Genomic DNA, 18036 nt, shown 5'->3' on the forward strand with positions numbered 1-18036 from the left:
GTGTGGGTTGTAGACTCCGTCTCATGCTACCACTAGAGTGAAAGCACTGCCAGCATTCAAAAGTGACCAAAACATCAGCCAGGAAGCATAGGAACTGAGAAGTGGTCTGTGGTCCCCACCTGCAGAACCACTCCTTTATTGGGGGTGTCTTGCTTATTGCATATAATTTCCACCTGTTGTCTATTCCATTTGCACAACAGCATGTGACATTTATTGTCAATCAGTGTTGCTTCCTAAGTGGACAGTTTGATTTCACAGAAGTGTGATTGACTTGGAGTTACATTGTGTTGTTTAAGTGTTCCCTTTATTTTTTTGAGCAGTATATTTCTATCTATTCCCCACTATATAAAGTACCTATCTATCTCTATATATTTCTATCTATTCCCCACTATATAAAGTACCCATCTCTCTCTATATATTTCTATCTATTCCCCACTATATAAAGTACCCATCTCTATATATTTCTATCTATTCCCCACTATATAAAGTACCCATCTCTAAATATATTTCTATCTATTCCCCACTATATAAAGTACCCATCTCTATATATTTCTATCTATTCCCCACTATATAAAGTACCCATCTCTATATATATTTCTATCTATTCCCCACTATATAAAGTACCCATCTCTATATATATTTCTATCTATTCCCCACTATATAAAGTACCCATCTCTATATATTTCTATCTATTCCCCACTATATAAAGTACCCATCTCTATATATTTCTATCTATTCCCCACTATATAAAGTACCCATCTCTAAATATATTTCTATCTATTCCCCACTATATAAAGTACCCATCTCTATATATTTCTATCTATTCCCCACTATATAAAGTACCCATCTCTATATATTTCTATCTATTCCCCACTATATAAAGTACCCATCTCTATATATTTCTATCTATTCCCCACTATATAAAGTACCCATCTCTATATATTTCTATCTATTCCCCACTATATAAAGTACCCATCTCTATATATATTTCTATCTATTCCCCACTATATAAAGTACCCATCTCTATATATTTCTATCTATTCCCCACTATATAAAGTACCCATCTCTATATATTTCTATCTATTCCCCACTATATAAAGTACCCATCTCTATATATTTCTATCTATTCCCCACTATATAAAGTACCCATCTCTATATATTTCTATCTATTCCCCACTATATAAAGTACCCATCTCTATATATATATATTTCTATCTATTCCACACTATATAAATGTCTATACATTTCTATCTAAAGATGATAGAGGGAGGTCCGTACAGAGTCCTCAGCCTGTGAGTCATCGTCCTCCACAGCCAACTCGTCCACCCAGTCTGAGTCCACCTCGACAGCCTTCTCCTCTCCATCAACCAGCAGCACGGAGGAGCCCTGGCCACTGCTCTGTCTCAGGGCGTTCATCACATCAGCCAGGTAGGAGATGATATGGCAGGAGCACTCTAGTATGCTGGCATGCTGAGGGGAACACAGAGTGAGAGAGAGGTGACAGGGCAGTTCAGAATATAACACTTTTTTTTTTCTTGATTGAATGACATTTTTTACATTTTAGTCATTTAGCAGACACTCTTATCCAGAGCGACTTACAGTAGTGAATGCATACATTTCATATACACACACACACAATTTTTTTTGTACTGGCCCCCCGTGGGAATCGAACCCACAACCCTGGCGTTGCAAACACCATGCTCTACCAACTGAGCCACAGGGAAGACCATTACTACTTACTTTGCCCTGGGACACGTTTGCGCTCACTTTCTCCACAACGTTTTTCTGGGTCAGGTACTTTTTGCTGTAGAAAATAAAACAGATTTCTATTTGTATTGAATCTAACTGCATATTTAACACATCAACTATCATACAAGACCTAGTTAAGACTTTACCAATAATATTTCACATCACCAGCTCTACACATCAGGAACAAAAACATGTCTTACCATCTGGTCAGCCAGTCGATGGCAGCACGGTGCAGCTGCAGATGCCCCGCCCCCTGACCGGCGCTGGCTAGGGTCGCCATGATCACCATGAGTTCCGGGAAGCCAGCGCCGTCCCCATTGGCCAGCATATCTGTTGCCATGGGGATGAGGGTGGAGAGCAGGACGGTGCACACGCCCTCGCCCACCTGGCTGTTGTCCCTGACAATGTGCGTGGTGAGCACCTGGAGAAAATATTTAAAAAAGACAGTTCCAACATAATCAGTTTGGTCGACAGGTGTTAATTATTGACGATACATCCACGTTAAGTATCCACAAGGATATTTTGACTTTCGATACTGAGGTTTGGTATCACGATACCATCACGTTACTTAACACCAAAACAATACCACAGCAAACGAAATTAAAAGCCTAATTAGCCAAAGTCACAGAAAAGCCCTTAAATCGAGACAGATCTGTAGAGATCAATATCATTACATTTAGAATGGATGTATTAAATGAATCAATTATACAATTACACAAATCAATTTGGCTTTTTTTTTTACTAACTACATAACATATTGGTAATAATATATTTGAATGGTAAATCTCTATTGATAAACTGGGTAAATGAAGATGTAGCCGAGGTCTATTCATATTCACATAGGAGTGTGTGAATGAATTGAGTTATTGAGCTCGTTTTTGCCTGATTTCATGGAGCTACAGAAGAAAAACAATCTGCTTCCCTTCCATTTGGTACTTATTTTATTGTACTGATCAACAACATTTGCAAATAAAGAAGCAATCTGTTCTTTTATAAAAAAAAGTGTGCCTGTCTCTTTAAGACCCATGACGTCACACACACACTTAGAAGCTGGAGCTAAGACGATCTTGACTGGGACAGACGAGACAAAATGGATGAATAAAGTCGTTGGAGCAGCTTTGAAAAATCAGCATTATTTTGCCCTATATTTTTGCATATTATCACAAACTAGGTACTAGCATCGTGAACTGACGTTAGCTAAAGCTGTAAGCTAGCAAAGAAAGTTAGCCTACAAAGCTGGAAGCTTCCGGTATCTTCTAACATGTTCTATCCTGTATGGACAGTTATACATGCTGTGTCGAATTATTAAAGTTTGTTAACTTTTGTGCATCTTAATATGCAGCTCAGACTGAGTTTATTTTTTATTTAACCTTTAACTAGGCAAGTCAGTTAAGAACAAATTCTTATTTACAATGACGGCCTACAACGGCCAAACCCGGACAACGCTGTGCCAATTGGACTCCCAATCACGGCCGGTTGTGATACAGCCTGGATTCGAACCAGGGTGTCTGTAGTGACACCTCAAGCACTGAGGTACAGTGCCTTAGACCGCTGTGCCACTCGGGAGCCCAGTTCAGTGGTTCCTCAGGAAAGACTAGAGTCAGTATGAGAGAGGAGATAACATGATACAGCCCAGACTCCCAGTGGGTTCCTCAGCCCAGACTCCCAGTGAGTTCCTCAGCCCAGACTCCCAGTGAGTTCCTCAGCCCAGACTCCCAGTGAGTTCCTCAGCCCAGACTCCCAGTGAGTTCCTCAGTCCAGACTCCCAGTGAGTTCCTCAGCCCAGACTCCCAGTGAGTTCCTCAGTCCAGACTCCCAGTGAGTTCCTCAGTCCAGACTCCCAGTGAGTTCCTCAGTCCAGACTCCGTGAGTTCAGTGGTTCCTCAGGATAGACTAGGGTCAGCAGAGTACGTGGAGCAGGCACGGTAAGGGCACATCGGCTATGTTGATCTACAGACTTGATCCTCTCTCAAATCAGTAGACGACGCGAGACATTTGACAGAAGTACCAAAAGTAATACAAAAATTATAGTACTGACATGTTTTATCCATGTTGTCGTATCTAAGTTTTGGTATACCGTGCAACAATAAGGCTACAAACATACTAGAAAAAACACAAAGAGATATAAAAAATAACTGCCAAGATAAAGGAAACACCAACATATAGTGTTTTAATAGGGCATTGTGGGTCATCACGAACCAGAACAGCTTCAACGCACCTCGGCATAGATTCTACAAGTGTCTGGAACTCTATTGGAGGGATGTGACACCATTCTTCCACCAGAAACTCCATCAATTTGGTGTTTTATTGTTGGTGGTGGAAACCGCTGTCTCAGGCACCGCTCCACGATCTCCCATAAGTGTTCAATTGGTTTGAGATCTGGTGACTGAGAGACATCCATGGCATATGGTTTACATCATTTTCATGGCTCATCAAACCATTCAGTGATCACTCGTGCCATGTGGATGGGGGGGGGGGGGCATCGACATGGTACCCAAAATAATGGCCTGTCCAGCATTTCCATACCTGTCCCTAAGCATGATGGGATGTTAATTGCTTAATGAACTCAGGAACCACACCTGGTGTGGAAGCACCTGCTTTCAATATACTTTGTATCCCTCATGTACTCAAGTGTTTCCTTGATTTAGGCAGTTTTCTGTAGCTGAGACTGTTTAATGTTGACCAGTCTTGAGAACCGCTTTTGTGCCGACACACACACACACACACACACCTGTAGCAGCGCCCTGTTCTCCTGCACCGTCTCCAGATGCTCCGAGTCCTTGGGTGGCGTGGCCGTCATGCGGGTGAGCCACGACTGCAGCCTGGACGGCTCCACACACGCCAGCTGGGCCAGGGAGCCACACAGACACAAAAGACTGGGGTTGGGACTCTTCTCCGCTGAGGTGGAATAAGTAAAGAGAGGTTTAAGATATGAAAGAGATGGTCGAACTGAAACGATCATGGAAGGAACTTGAGAAACTACAGTAAAAAAAGGGTTTGACGTCAAATCTCTAGTTGGTATGTATGGACAACACTTTGGTCTGGGAGACAAAACTGGTCTGTGATGGGGAAACAAGAGGAGTTAACTTACTGAGCTGGAACAGTTTGGTGAAGAATTTCAGCACCCGGTTGCAGAATTTAGCAGAAAGGTTTTCATTGGCTGTAGCCATCATGATCTGAACCAGTTCTCCGCTGAGACACAAAACAAGAGAGAATGTTAAAGAGATCAACGCCAGCACGTCCAATAGGCTATGGGAAGATAAATACCAAAATTATAGAATTACTCCTGTCTATACAGAAATAAAAGAAAAATAAATCAAAATTGCTGATTGTTGAGGTGAGCGTTTTGGGCAGCATACAAATATTAAATAGCTGATTGTTGAGGTGAGCGTTTTGGGCAGCATACAAATATTAAATAGCTGATTGTTGATGTGAGCGTTTTGGGCAGCATACAAATATTAAATAGCTGATTGTTGAGGTGAGCGTTTTGGGCAGCATACAAATATTAAATAGCTGATTGTTGAGGTGAGCGTTTTGGGCAGCATACAAATATTAAATAGCTGATTGTTGAGGTGAGCGTTTTGGGCAGCGTACAAATATTAAATAGCTGATTGTTGATGTGAGCGTTTTGGGCAGCGTACAAATATTAAATAGCTGATTGTTGATGTGAGCGTTTTGGGCAGCGTACAAATATTAAATAGCTGATTGTTGATGTGAGCGTTTTGGGCAGCGTACAAATATTAAATAGCTGATTGTTGAGGTGAGCGTTTTGGGCAGCGTACAAATATTAAATAGCTGATTGTTGATGTGAGCGTTTTGGGCAGCGTACAAATATTAAATAGCTGATTGTTGATGTGAGCGTTTTGGGCAGCATACAAATATTAAATAGCTGATTGTTGAGGTGAGCGTTTTGGGCAGCATACAAATATTAAATAGCTGATTGTTGAGGTGAGCGTTTTGGGCAGCGTACAAATATTAAATAGCTGATTGTTGATGTGAGCGTTTTGGGCAGCGTACAAATATTAAATAGCTGATTGTTGAGGTGAGCGTTTTGGGCAGCGTACAAATATTAAATAGCTGATTGTTGAGGTGCGGCTTTCAATGAAACGCATCTAAAAAGTCCTAGCCCTATCGCAAAATTCCAAAATACAATCGCTGGGAAAAACACAAGACAAAAAGAAACTCTAATCTGTCTTTAGTTATACAAATTCTCTCAAAACACCCAACTTGATCAACATTAGGCCTAAAGCCTCCTCTATTGTGCACTACAGCAGCGCTCCTATCCTCAGTGAGGGTGCATATTCACTGTCTTTATCAATGGGTGAGTCAGTGTCAAGGGAAAGTTGTTTTACGACCATCTCATTTCCTCCTCCAGTCTAGACGGACGTCATATTGGGGCGGCAGGGTAGCCTGGTGGTTAGAGCGTTGGTTCAGTAACCGGAAGGTTGCTGGATCGAATCCCCGAGCTGACAAGGTACAAATCTGTCGTTCTGCCCCTGAACAAGGCAGTTAACCCACTGTTCCTAGGCCGTCATTGTAAATAAGAATTTGTTCTTAACTGACTTGCCTGGTTAAATAAAATATTGCAGCCAACAAATATGAGTCTCACCTTTTCTTACACCTAGATTAGATGGAGGTTTCAAGACAAGGTGTTTTTTATTGATGTCAGTACCAGCAGAGTCATTTAGGATTCTACCAATATGTCTCCAGTCATGTAAAGTGTCGTAGAAATGCAATACATGTGTTTATAAAAAAAAAAACACCTTCTCTTTAAAAAAATGTTAGCTGTTACAAACAGGGAAAGAGGGGAGATACCTTTGTTGTACAACTGAATGTATTCAACTGAAATGTGTCTTCCGCATTTTAACCCAACTCCTCTGAATCAGAGAGGTGAGGGGGGGGGGGCTGCCATATTCAACATCCACGTCTTCAGCGCCCAGGGGAACAGTGGGTTAAACTGCCTTGTTCAGGGGCAGAACGACAGATTTGTACCTTGTCAGCTCGGGGATTCGATCCAGCAACCTTCCGGTTACTGAACCAACGCTCTAACCACTAGGCTACCTGCAAGTTAGTTATATTATAATCCTAATTTATGACTAACCAATCTACTCATCACATTAGGAAAAGCAGGCTATTTTACATTAGTCTGTAAATGCCATGAGAAAGGCATGATTTACATGCAGGGATTTTTTTGGGGGGGGGGGGTGAAAAGATCGCTTCCCCAAACTATAAACTCACGAGCCGCCTATAAGAGAGACTGTCGTAAACGGCAACACGGCTTAGTCCGCGGTCGTGTGGTGGGGGAAAACATACCACACCCCTGTGGGAATTGAACCCACGACCTTGCTGTTTGGTAGGAGCACGGCTTTAACCAACTGAGCCACACCAAAAACCACAGACATACCTGAAGGAGAAGAAGTCTTCCATGGCCTTGCATACTTGGCTGCTCTCCAGCTGTCTCTCCAGATACTGCAGACACTCCTCCAACACAGACTCATCCAGACCACTAAGACAAAACACATTTAACAAATTACAGGTGTCCATCTCGTTGAATAGGTCTCAAAAACAACCTTTCACTCTGACCGTTTTTCTTAGCCAAAATACTCAAGCCCTGTCAAGTTGATGAGGGGGGGATCATTGATGGACAGCAATCGTCCAATTCATTTCTGCTCTTGTGGGGGGGGGGGGGGGTCATTAAAGCTCCAGTCTCAGCCTAACTGCTCGGGTCAAAGTTCAAGTCTCACCTGTTGGGGTCTGAGTGGTTGGCGATGATGTTGTAGCATCCTGTGACCAGTCTCTGGTAGACGTGAGCCAGGAAGGTGTCTGACTCCGCGGGGCCCAGGATACGCTCCAGAGAGGTAGAGCAGATCTCAGCTACGCTCTCTGTACTGCTCTCCAAGAGGAGGGGGAGCAGGGCATGGACCACCTGGGGAGGGTTCAACTCCTCAGTCCTGGATGGGGGGGACACACAGAGAGAGAGTTAGAGAGAGGGCAGAGAGAGAAAGAGAGAGAGAGAGAGAGAGAGAGAGAGAGAGAGAGAGAGAGAAAGAGAGAGAGAGAAAGAGAGAGAGAAAGAGAGAGAGAGAAAGAGAGAGAGAAAGAGAGAGAAAGAGAGAGAAAGAGAGAGAGAGAAAGAGAGAGAGAGAAAGAGAGAAAGAGAGAGAGAAAGAGAGAGAGAAAGAGAGAAAGAGAGAGAGAGAGAGAGAGAAAGAGAGAGAGAGAAAGAGAGAGAGAAAGAGAGAGAGAGAAAGAGAGAGAGAGAGAGAGAGAGAGAGAGAGAGAGAAAGAGAGAGAGAGAAAGAGAGAGAGAGAAAGAGAGAGAGAGAGTTAATGCTGCTCTCTAGGAGGAGAGGTTCGACCTGGGGAGGGTTCAACTCCTCAGTCCTGGAGAAGGGGGGGGGTGAGAGGGACAAACACTTCAAATACTAACAGCCATGTCTACAATCATTTCCAGTATGGAACGAATTACTGTGGAGCCAGTGCTTACTAGCGCCAGAGAAGTTAGAAACCCAGACGCTCAACAGACGCTCAACTTCCTGTAACGGCTTTGATGAAAACACAGACCCAAGTCAATGGGAGAATCGCATATTTTATCCACAAGGTATATTAGCTTTGCAATACTGGAAAGTGTTGATGTAATATCGACTGTGTGGAAGTGGCTGCTGCTGGTATTAGAGCACCATTGTGTGTGTGGCTGAGGAGAAATAACTTACACAATGAGGTCTCCGGTGAGGCGTACCAGGGAGAGGAGGATGTGTTTGAGAGAGGAGGCCAGGGCCAGGGACTGGTTACTGAGCGTGCCCAGATGAGCCGTCTGGATGGCTCTGATGTAGCTCTCGGACGGGATGGTGTCGTTGGCAAACGCATTACGCTGAGAGAAGAAGAGACAAGTTACACAGGCTGTATCCCAGTCAGTCATTACGCTGAGAGAAGAAGAGACAAGTTACACAGGCTGTATCCCAGTCAGTCATTATGCTGAGAGGGGGGGGAAACACAGGCTGTATCCCAGTCAGTCATTATGCTGAGAGGGGGAACACAGGCTGTATCCCAGTCAGTCATTATGCTGAGAGGGAAACACAGGCTGTATCCCAGTCAGTCATTATGCTGAGAGGGGGGGGAAACACAGGCTGTATCCCAGTCAGTCATTATGCTGAGAGGGGGGGGAAACACAGGCTGTATCCCAGTCAGTCATTATGCTGAGAGGGGGAACACAGGCTGTATCCCAGTCAGTCATTATGCTGAGAGGGGGAACACAGGCTGTATCCCAGTCAGTCATTATGCTGAGAGGGAAACACAGGCTGTATCCCAGTCAGTCATTATGCTGAGAGGGGGGAAACACAGGCTGTATCCCAGTCAGTCATTATGCTGAGAGGGGGAACACAGGCTGTATCCCAGTCAGTCATTATGCTGAGAGGGGGGGGAAACACAGGCTGTATCCCAGTCAGTCCCAGTGGTACACACCCATGATCCGATGTTAGGGAACTCGTTGGTGTGGATATTGTTCCATGTCTCACACAGCGTCTGGACTGCGGACGGCAGGTTCTGCATCACATTCTGACCTGAACAAGTGAAGGGACACACAGTTGTTGAGTGAGAGGAGGATTGAGGGGGCTCTGCTTGTCTCCGACTGAAAACAGACATTAAAACTAGGTATTGCTGACTAGATTTTGCTGAATATATATTCATTTCTCTAGAACGTGCCCAAACCGTAAGCCCACTAGTACGTACCAAGCAGGTTGGCTTTGCAGCGCATGGAGCCTATAGACAGCACTGCAGCGTAGCCCTGAAGTTTAGCCTCTGATAGCTTGTTCTCTCCTTCCTCTGGTAGGCTCATCAGAAGGTAGGACCTGAGACATACAAAAACAAGACATTATGTTTCAGGATGCAAAGAACACAATTCTTTTTTTGTGTTTACTGCCAACTGAGCCTGTTATTTGAAGACATAAGGTTGTTCTGGCCCGACGGGACAACACAGTCTCAGCTGTTCTGGCCCGACGGGACAACACAGTCTCAGCTGTTCTGGCCCGACGGGACAACACAGTCTCAGCTGTTCTGGCCCGACGGGACAACACAGTCTCAGCTGTTCTGGCCCGACGGGACAACACAGTCTCAGCTGTTCTGGCCCGACGGGAGAACACAGTCTCAGCTGTTCTGGCCCGACGGGACAACACAGTCTCAGCTGTTCTGGCCCGACGGGACAACACAGTCTCAGCTGTTCTGGCCCGACGGGACAACACAGTCTCAGCTGTTCTGGCCCGACGGGACAACACAGTCTCAGCTGTTCTGGCCCGACGGGACAACATACTGTGAGTGAAGTGGTAAAGAGAGGACGACGGTGGATTTCTCTCACCTGGTGAAGGCTGTGTACACATCTATGAGCTGCAGTGTAGCAGGCAGCAGGTTTTTGGTGATCTCTGAGGGCTTGTGAGGGTCTGTCTCTGCCGCCACCTTAGAGAAATGTTCGTCCAGGGACACCTGGACTTTGGAGATGACAGTGTCCAGAGTATAGATGGTCTGTAGGGAGGGGACCTGGTGCAAGGGCAGGATGGAGCTGGGGTCCACACAGGAGAAGGCTGAGATCTATAGAGGAGGAAGGTTACACAGACATGCATGGCTCTGAATGTAATCTATATTAAAATGATTCATCATTTGTAGCAAATCTGTAAATAATAAAACGCCGTTGATTTATTGAGCATTGAACAAACAACAAACACACACAGTTTCATATATGTTCAAGCACAGACTCCGTCTGTCACACTACGGCTGGGACGATACCAGTATCGCAATATTTTCCCCCTTGGCAAACATGAAAACACCTGCTGTATGTAAAAATAGTGTGATATAGTTTGGAAAATACATGTGACTCTGGATGACTAAAATAATGTTTGTTTTCCTTACATAAAGTTAAATCCGCTTTGTGTTTTGTTTTGTTTGCCACGATAATGGCATCTTCTCGTCTCTATACCACAACCCACCTGTCTAGCGATGTACTCTTCAGCCAGCTCCACGTCGTACTTGACGGTGCTGCACCTGGACGAAGCCACCTCGATCAGAGACGTTGCTTGGTCTGCCTTCATCCCCTGGGTCACCAGGTGCTCCTGAGATTGACCAGAGAAAACAGAAGAATTAACAGTCGATTTTTTCATTTCAGTTTAATACAACAGGTGGTTTATCAATTCACAAGGGATTAGATGGAAACCAAATTGTTGAAATTATATCAAATCTAGTTACAAAACATGAATAGCTACCTATTCTTATATGTATTATGTAAGACAACAGCTTCTAAGATAATGAAGTAAAATATGACAGCTTGTCTGAGGGGAATGACTGGATAACTGACTGTCTGGCTGACCTACTAACTTACTAACTGACTGGCTGACCTACTAACTAACTAACTGACTGACTGTCTGGCTGACCTACTAACTAACTAACTGACTGACTGGCTGGCTGACCTACTAACTGACTGGCTGGCTGGCTGACCTACTAACTGACTGGCTGGCTGGCTGACCTACTAACTGACTGGCTGGCTGGCTGGCTGGCTGACCTACTAACTGACTGGCTGGCTGGCTGACCTACTAACTGACTGACTGGCTGGCTGGCTGACCTACTAACTAAATGACTGGCTGGCTGACCTACTAACTAACTGACTGGCTGGCTGACCTACTAACTAGACTGGCTGACCTACTAACTGACTGACTGACTGGCTGGCTGGCTGACCTACTAACAAACTAACTAACTGGCTGACCTACTAACTAACTAACTGGCTGACCTACTAACTAACTGGCTGGCTGGCTGACCTACTAACTAACTGGCTGGCTGGCTGACCTACTAACTAACTAACTGGCTGACCTACTAACTAACTAACTGGCTGACCTACTAACTAACTGGCTGGCTGGCTGACCTACTAACTAACTGACTGGCTGGCTGACCTACTAACTAACTGACTGGCTGGCTGACCTACTAACTAACTGACTGGCTGGCTGACCTACTAACTAACTGACTGGCTGGCTGACCTACTAACTAACTGACTGGCTGGCTGACCTACTAACTAACTGACTGGCTGGCTGACCTACTAACTAACTGACTGGCTGGCTGACCTACTAACTAACTGACTGGCTGGCTGACCTACTAACTAACTGACTGGCTGGCTGACCTACTAACTAACTGACTGGCTGGCTGACCTACTAACTAACTGACTGGCTGGCTGACCTACTAACTAACTGACTGGCTGGCTGACCTACTAACTAACTGACTGGCTGGCTGACCTACTAACTAACTGACTGGCTGGCTGACCTACTAACTAACTGACTGGCTGGCTGACCTACTAACTAACTGACTGGCTGGCTGACCTACTAACTAACTGACTGGCTGGCTGACCTACTAACTAACTGACTGGCTGGCTGACCTACTAACTAACTGACTGGCTGGCTGACCTACTAACAAACTAACTGACTGGCTGACCTACTAACTAACTGACTGGCTGGACCTACTAACTAACTAGCTGGCTGACCTACTAACTAACTGGCTGGCTGGCTGACCTACTAACTAACTGACTGGCTGGCTGACCTACTAACTAACTGACTGGCTGGCTGACCTACTAACTAACTAACTGGCTGACCTACTAACTAACTGGCTGGCTGGCTGACCTACTAACTAACTGACTGGCTGGCTGACCTACTAACTAACTGACTGGCTGGCTGACCTACTAACTAACTGACTGGCTGGCTGACCTACTAACTAACTGACTGGCTGGCTGACCTACTAACTAACTGACTGGCTGGCTGACCTACTAACTAACTGACTGGCTGGCTGACCTACTAACTAACTGACTGGCTGGCTGACCTACTAACTAACTGACTGGCTGGCTGACCTACTAACTAACTGACTGGCTGGCTGACCTACTAACTAACTGACTGGCTGGCTGACCTACTAACTAACTGACTGGCTGGCTGACCTACTAACTAACTGACTGGCTGGCTGACCTACTAACTAACTGACTGGCTGGCTGACCTACTAACTAACTGACTGGCTGGCTGACCTACTAACTAACTGACTGGCTGGCTGACCTACTAACTAACTGACTGGCTGGCTGACCTACTAACTAACTGACTGGCTGGCTGACCTACTAACTAACTGACTGGCTGGCTGACCTACTAACTAACTGACTGGCTGGCTGACCTACTAACTAACTGACTGGCTGGCTGACCTACTAACTAACTGACTGGCTGGCTGACCTACTAACTAACTGACTGGCTGGCTGACCTACTAACTAACTGACTGGCTGGCTGACCTACTAACTAACTGACTGGCTGGCTGACCTAACTAACTAACTGGCTGGCTGGCCTACTAACTAACTAACTGGCTGGCTGGCCTACTAACTAACTAACTGACTGGCTGGTTGGCTGACCTACTAACTAACTAACTAACTAACTAACTAACTAACTGGCTGGCTGACCTACTAACTAACTAACTAACTGACTGGCTGGCTGACCTACTAACTAACTGGCTGGCTGACCTAACTAACTAACTGGCTGGCTGGCCTACTAACTAACTGGCTGGCTGGTTGGCTGACCTACTAACTAACTAACTAACTAACTGGCTGACCTACTAACTAACTAACTGGCTGACCTACTAACTAACTAACTGGCTGACCTACTAACTAACTAACTGGCTGACCTACTAACTAACTAACTGGCTGACCTACTAACTAACTAACTGGCTGACCTACTAACTAACTAACTGGCTGACCTACTAACTAACTAACTGGCTGACCTACTAACTAACTAACTGGCTGACCTACTAACTAACTGGCTGACCTACTAACTAACTGGCTGACCTACTAACTAACTGGCTGACCTACTAACTAACTGGCTGACCTACTAACTAACTGACTGGCTGGCTGACCTACTAACTAACTGACTGGCTGGCTGACCTACTAACTAACTGACTGGCTGGCTGACCTACTAACTAACTGACTGGCTGGCTGACCTACTAACTAACTGACTGGCTGGCTGACCTACTAACTAACTGACTGGCTGGCTGACCTACTAACTAACTGACTGGCTGGCTGACCTACTAACTAACTGACTGGCTGGCTGACCTACTAACTAACTGACTGGCTGGCTGACCTACTAACTAACTGACTGGCTGGCTGACCTACTAACTAACTGACTGGCTGGCTGACCTACTAACTAACTGACTGGCTGGCTGACCTACTAACTGACTGGCTGGCTGACCTACTAACTGACTGGCTGGCTGACCTACTAACTAACTGGCTGGCTGACCTAACTAACTAACTGGCTGGCTGGCCTACTAACTAACTAACTGGCTGGCTGGCCTACTAACTAACTAACTGGCTGGCTGGCCTACTAACTAACTAACTGGCTGGCTGGCCTACTAACTAACTGACTGGCTGGTTGGCTGACCTACTAACTAACTAACTAACTAACTAACTAACTGGCTGGCTGACCTACTAACTAACTAACTAACTGACTGGCTGGCTGACCTACTAACTAACTGGCTGGCTGACCTAACTAACTAACTGGCTGGCTGGCCTACTAACTAACTAACTGGCTGGCTGGCCTACTAACTAACTGGCTGGCTGGTTGGCTGACCTACTAACTAACTAACTGGCTGGCTGACCTACTAACTAACTAACTGACTGGCTGGCTGACCTACTAACTAACTGGCTGGCTGGCTGACCTACTAACTAACTAACTAACTAACTGGCTGGCTGACCTACTAACTGAGGGCCACAGACCTTGATCCAGTTGACATATGTGGGGACTCTGAGTCGTGAGGACCAGCGCAGGGTGTGAAGGATGTCACTCTCGCTGGGTTCTCCTTGGCCATCCTTCAGCTGCTCCATGTAGGCCTTAGAGGGGGGTAGGACCCCCAGGATCCTCCACAGCACCAGGAAGTAGTACTGCAGGGAGCACGCCTCCTGACAACGCAAGAGATACACTGGTGTTAGTTCCAGGATTATCTTGTGTGTTTTCTAGAACTATACTATATGTATAACTATACTTGTGAGGACATGGGGAAACAACAGCGTTAGTTCCTCTACAGCTGTGTGTGTGTGTGTGTGTGTGTGTGTGTGTGTGTGTGTTCCTTGCTCACCATAGGTGTGATGGGTTTATTCTCCTGTCTCCTGGCTGTATCAAACTGTGAGCCGGCAGAAAGCAGGGAGACCAGACAGGCGTAGAGCTCATTATACTTCACCGCTCCGTTGAACAGCTTCTGGAACACCTGGACAAAATAAAAAAACACATTAAATTTACTCATCTCCTTCAGGTATAATGCTTCATGACTGGTTATGAGCCTTTATAAATGTCCTATTAAAAAAATTAAAAAGGTTTGTAATGGGTTATGTCTCCATATAGATTGTTTTTAATATCCTGGACTAATAAATTCACAGTCTGTGGTTGGTTTGATGTGTAGTTTCACCTTGCTGTCGAGTCGGCTTCGGTCCTCCTCTGACGCTTCAGGTGACAGGACGCAGTAGAATTTGGGCTGCACTACTGTGGAATCTAACAGAGGAGAGAACATTAAAAACTGTGTTATAACCCAAATCAGCTACAATGGTTTTGCGTTTCTGCACTCCACTGTTTTGTTGTTATGACCGTGTGTGTGTGTGTGTGTGTGTGTGTGTGTGTGTGTGTGTGTGTGTGTGTGTGTGTGTGTGTGTGTGTGTAAAAGGGTACCACCATCTTGAAGGAGACAAGTACATCCTTCTTTAATGCTAAAGCTGGGACAATACAACGAAAAGGATCCATACCAACACAACATAAAACGACAAGTAGCCCTTTACTAGAAGAATGTGAAGTTTGAAATGTAATATGGGCTATCGCTAAAAGGAAAATGAATAGCCACAACATTCGCAATACAAGCAGCAGTAGCAACACAAGCAGCAGTAGCAATACAAGCAGCAGTAGCAACACAAGCAGCAGTAGCAACACAAGCAGCAGTAGTAGCAGTAGCAATAGAAGCAGCAGTAGCAATAGAAGCGGCAGTAGCAATAGAAGCGGCAGTAGCAATAGAAGCGGCAGTAGCAATAGAAGCGGCAGTAGCAATAGAAGCGGCAGTAGCGGCAGTAGCGGCAGTAGCGGCAGTAGCGGCAGTAGCGGCAGTAGCGGCAGTAGCGGCAGTAGCGGCAGTAGCAGCGGTAGTAGTAGTTAAGTGTAATACACTCAGCAAAAAAAGAAACGTCCCGTTTTCAGGACCCCGTCTTTCAAAGATAATTCGTAAACTTCATTGTAAAGGGTTTAAACACTGTTTCCCATGCTTGTTCAATGAACCAATAATGAACATGCACCTGTGGAACGGTCGTTAAGACACTAACAGCTTACAGACGGTAGGCAATTAAGGTCACAGTTATGAAAACTTAGGACACTAAAGAGGCCTTTCTACTGACGCTGAAAAACACCAAAAGAAAGATGCCCAGGGTCCCTGCTCATCTGCGTGAACATGCCTTAGGCATGCTGCAAGGAGGCATGAGGACTGCAGATGTGGCCAGGGCAATAAATTGCAATGTCCGTACTGTGAGACACCTAAGACAGCGCTACAGGGAGACAGGACGGACAGCTTATTGTCCTGGTAGTGGCAGACCACGTGTAACAACACCTGCACAGGATCGGTACATCACACCTGTGGGACAGGTACAGGATGGCAACAACAACTGCCCGAGTTACACCAGGAATGCACAATCCCTCCATCAGTGCTCAGACTGTCCGCAATAGGCTGAGAGAGGCTGGACTGAGGGCTTGTAGGCCTGTTGTAAGGCAGGTCCTCACCAGACATCACCGGCAACAACGTCGCCTATGGGCACAAACCCACCGTCGCTGGACCAGACAGGACTGGCAAAAGTGCTCTTCACTGACAAGTTGCGGTTTTGTCTCACCAGGAGTGATGGTCGGACTCGCGTTTATCGTCGAAGGAATTAGCGTTACACCGAGGCCTGTACTCTGGAGCGGGATCGATTTGGAGTTGGAGGGTCTGTCATGGTCTGGGGCGGTGTGTCACAGCATCATCGGACTGAGCTTGTTGTCATTGCAGGCAATCTCAATGCTGTGCGTCACAGGGAAGACATCCTCCTCCCTCATGTGGTACCCTTCCTGCAGGCTCATCCTGACATGACCCTCCAGCATGACAATGCCACCAGCCATACTGCTCGTTCTGTGCGTGATTTCCTACAAGACAGGAATGTCAGTGTTCTGCCATGGCCAGCGAAGAGCCCGGATCTCAAACCCATTGAGCACATCTGGGACCTGTTGGATCGGAGGGTGAGGGCTAGGGCCATTCCCCCCAGAAATGTCTGGGAACTTGCAGCTGTCTTGGTGGAAGAGTGGGGTAACATCTCACAGCAAGAACTGGCAAATCTGGTGCAGTCCATGAGGAGGAGATGCACTGCAGTACTTAATGCAGCTGGTGGCCACACCAGATACTGACTGTTACTTTGGATTTTGACCCCCCCTTTGTTCAGGGACATTATTCAATTTCTGTTAGTCACATGTCTGTGGAACTTGTTTATGTCTCAGTTGTTGAATCTTATGTTCATACTAATATTTACACATGTTAAGTTTGCTGAAAATAAACGCAGTTGACAGAAAGAGAATGTTTATTTTCTTGCTGAGTTTATAATAAAGTAGCTAGTGCACATTATTATAAACGGATTGTTCAATTTATCGTTATCGTGACAATTCAGTCAATTTAACGTTATCGTGACAATTCAGTCAATTTATCGTTATCGTGATAATGCAGTCAATTTATCGTGATATGGATGTTTGTCCATACCGCCCAGATCTATAGATGAGGTTATTCCCCTTTAACAAAACAGAACAGAAAGGCTTTGACTTACTCCTACCTGCCGAGCAGTGCTTGGACCAGTTCTCCTCCACCTCTTTAAAGCCGCAGTAGAGCGGCAGGGCGCTGCGTTTGGACCCGTCCTGGACTGAACCCTGGCCTGACCACGGAGGGGTCAGCAGATTGTACTGGACCTGCAAGCAATAGATCGATAGACCCTGTCAGTCACTGTGTTAGGAGGGCTACCACTTCTGACCAACGACCTACTGCAAAAAGAGAAAATGTTGCTGGACAATAAAACTCAAAATACGGGTTTTTAAAAACAGACATTTTGATGGGGATTTTAGTATTATGCTAATTTGATTTCCACTGGGCTGCGAAAATTGATTCAAGAGTGTTAATAAAACCATGCTGGTAATAAACACAATTTCTACCCATTCTAAAGCGCAACCCAACACTAAAAAAAGGACGGAGCAGCCATTCAAC

The 18036-nt window shown here is 45.5% G+C and overlaps 1 protein-coding gene across 12 annotated transcripts in view; it reads right to left on the bottom strand.

The window, feature by feature from the left end:
* Window positions 1-18036, bottom strand: part of ubr4 (ubiquitin protein ligase E3 component n-recognin 4) — a 142896-nt gene that overhangs the window by 82113 nt on the left and 42747 nt on the right. For 11 of the 12 annotated variants that reach the window (XR_006759367.1, XM_045696483.1, XM_045696480.1 and 8 more), the window contains exons 19-34: window positions 17606-17744; window positions 15196-15278; window positions 14869-14997; window positions 14510-14692; window positions 10725-10847; window positions 10100-10329; window positions 9478-9596; window positions 9211-9308; window positions 8463-8620; window positions 7494-7700; window positions 7154-7255; window positions 4841-4941; window positions 4481-4647; window positions 1950-2170; window positions 1741-1804; window positions 1279-1470 (exon numbers count right to left, since the gene is read on the bottom strand). Coding sequence is in view for 11 of the 12 variants with exons in the window: in XM_045696483.1 (XP_045552439.1) it covers window positions 1279-1470; window positions 1741-1804; window positions 1950-2170; window positions 4481-4647; window positions 4841-4941; window positions 7154-7255; window positions 7494-7700; window positions 8463-8620; window positions 9211-9308; window positions 9478-9596; window positions 10100-10329; window positions 10725-10847; window positions 14510-14692; window positions 14869-14997; window positions 15196-15278; window positions 17606-17744 (2316 nt within the window). In the remaining variant the exon portion in view is untranslated. The remainder of the gene's footprint in view (window positions 1-1278; window positions 1471-1740; window positions 1805-1949; window positions 2171-4480; window positions 4648-4840; window positions 4942-7153; window positions 7256-7493; window positions 7701-8462; window positions 8621-9210; window positions 9309-9477; window positions 9597-10099; window positions 10330-10724; window positions 10848-14509; window positions 14693-14868; window positions 14998-15195; window positions 15279-17605; window positions 17745-18036) is intronic. The other variant, XM_045696474.1, reaches the window with a different exon arrangement.

This window comes from Salmo salar, chromosome ssa15 (assembly GCF_905237065.1).
Source record: "Salmo salar chromosome ssa15, Ssal_v3.1, whole genome shotgun sequence".
In the NCBI taxonomy this organism is placed as follows: domain Eukaryota; kingdom Metazoa; phylum Chordata; class Actinopteri; order Salmoniformes; family Salmonidae; genus Salmo; species Salmo salar.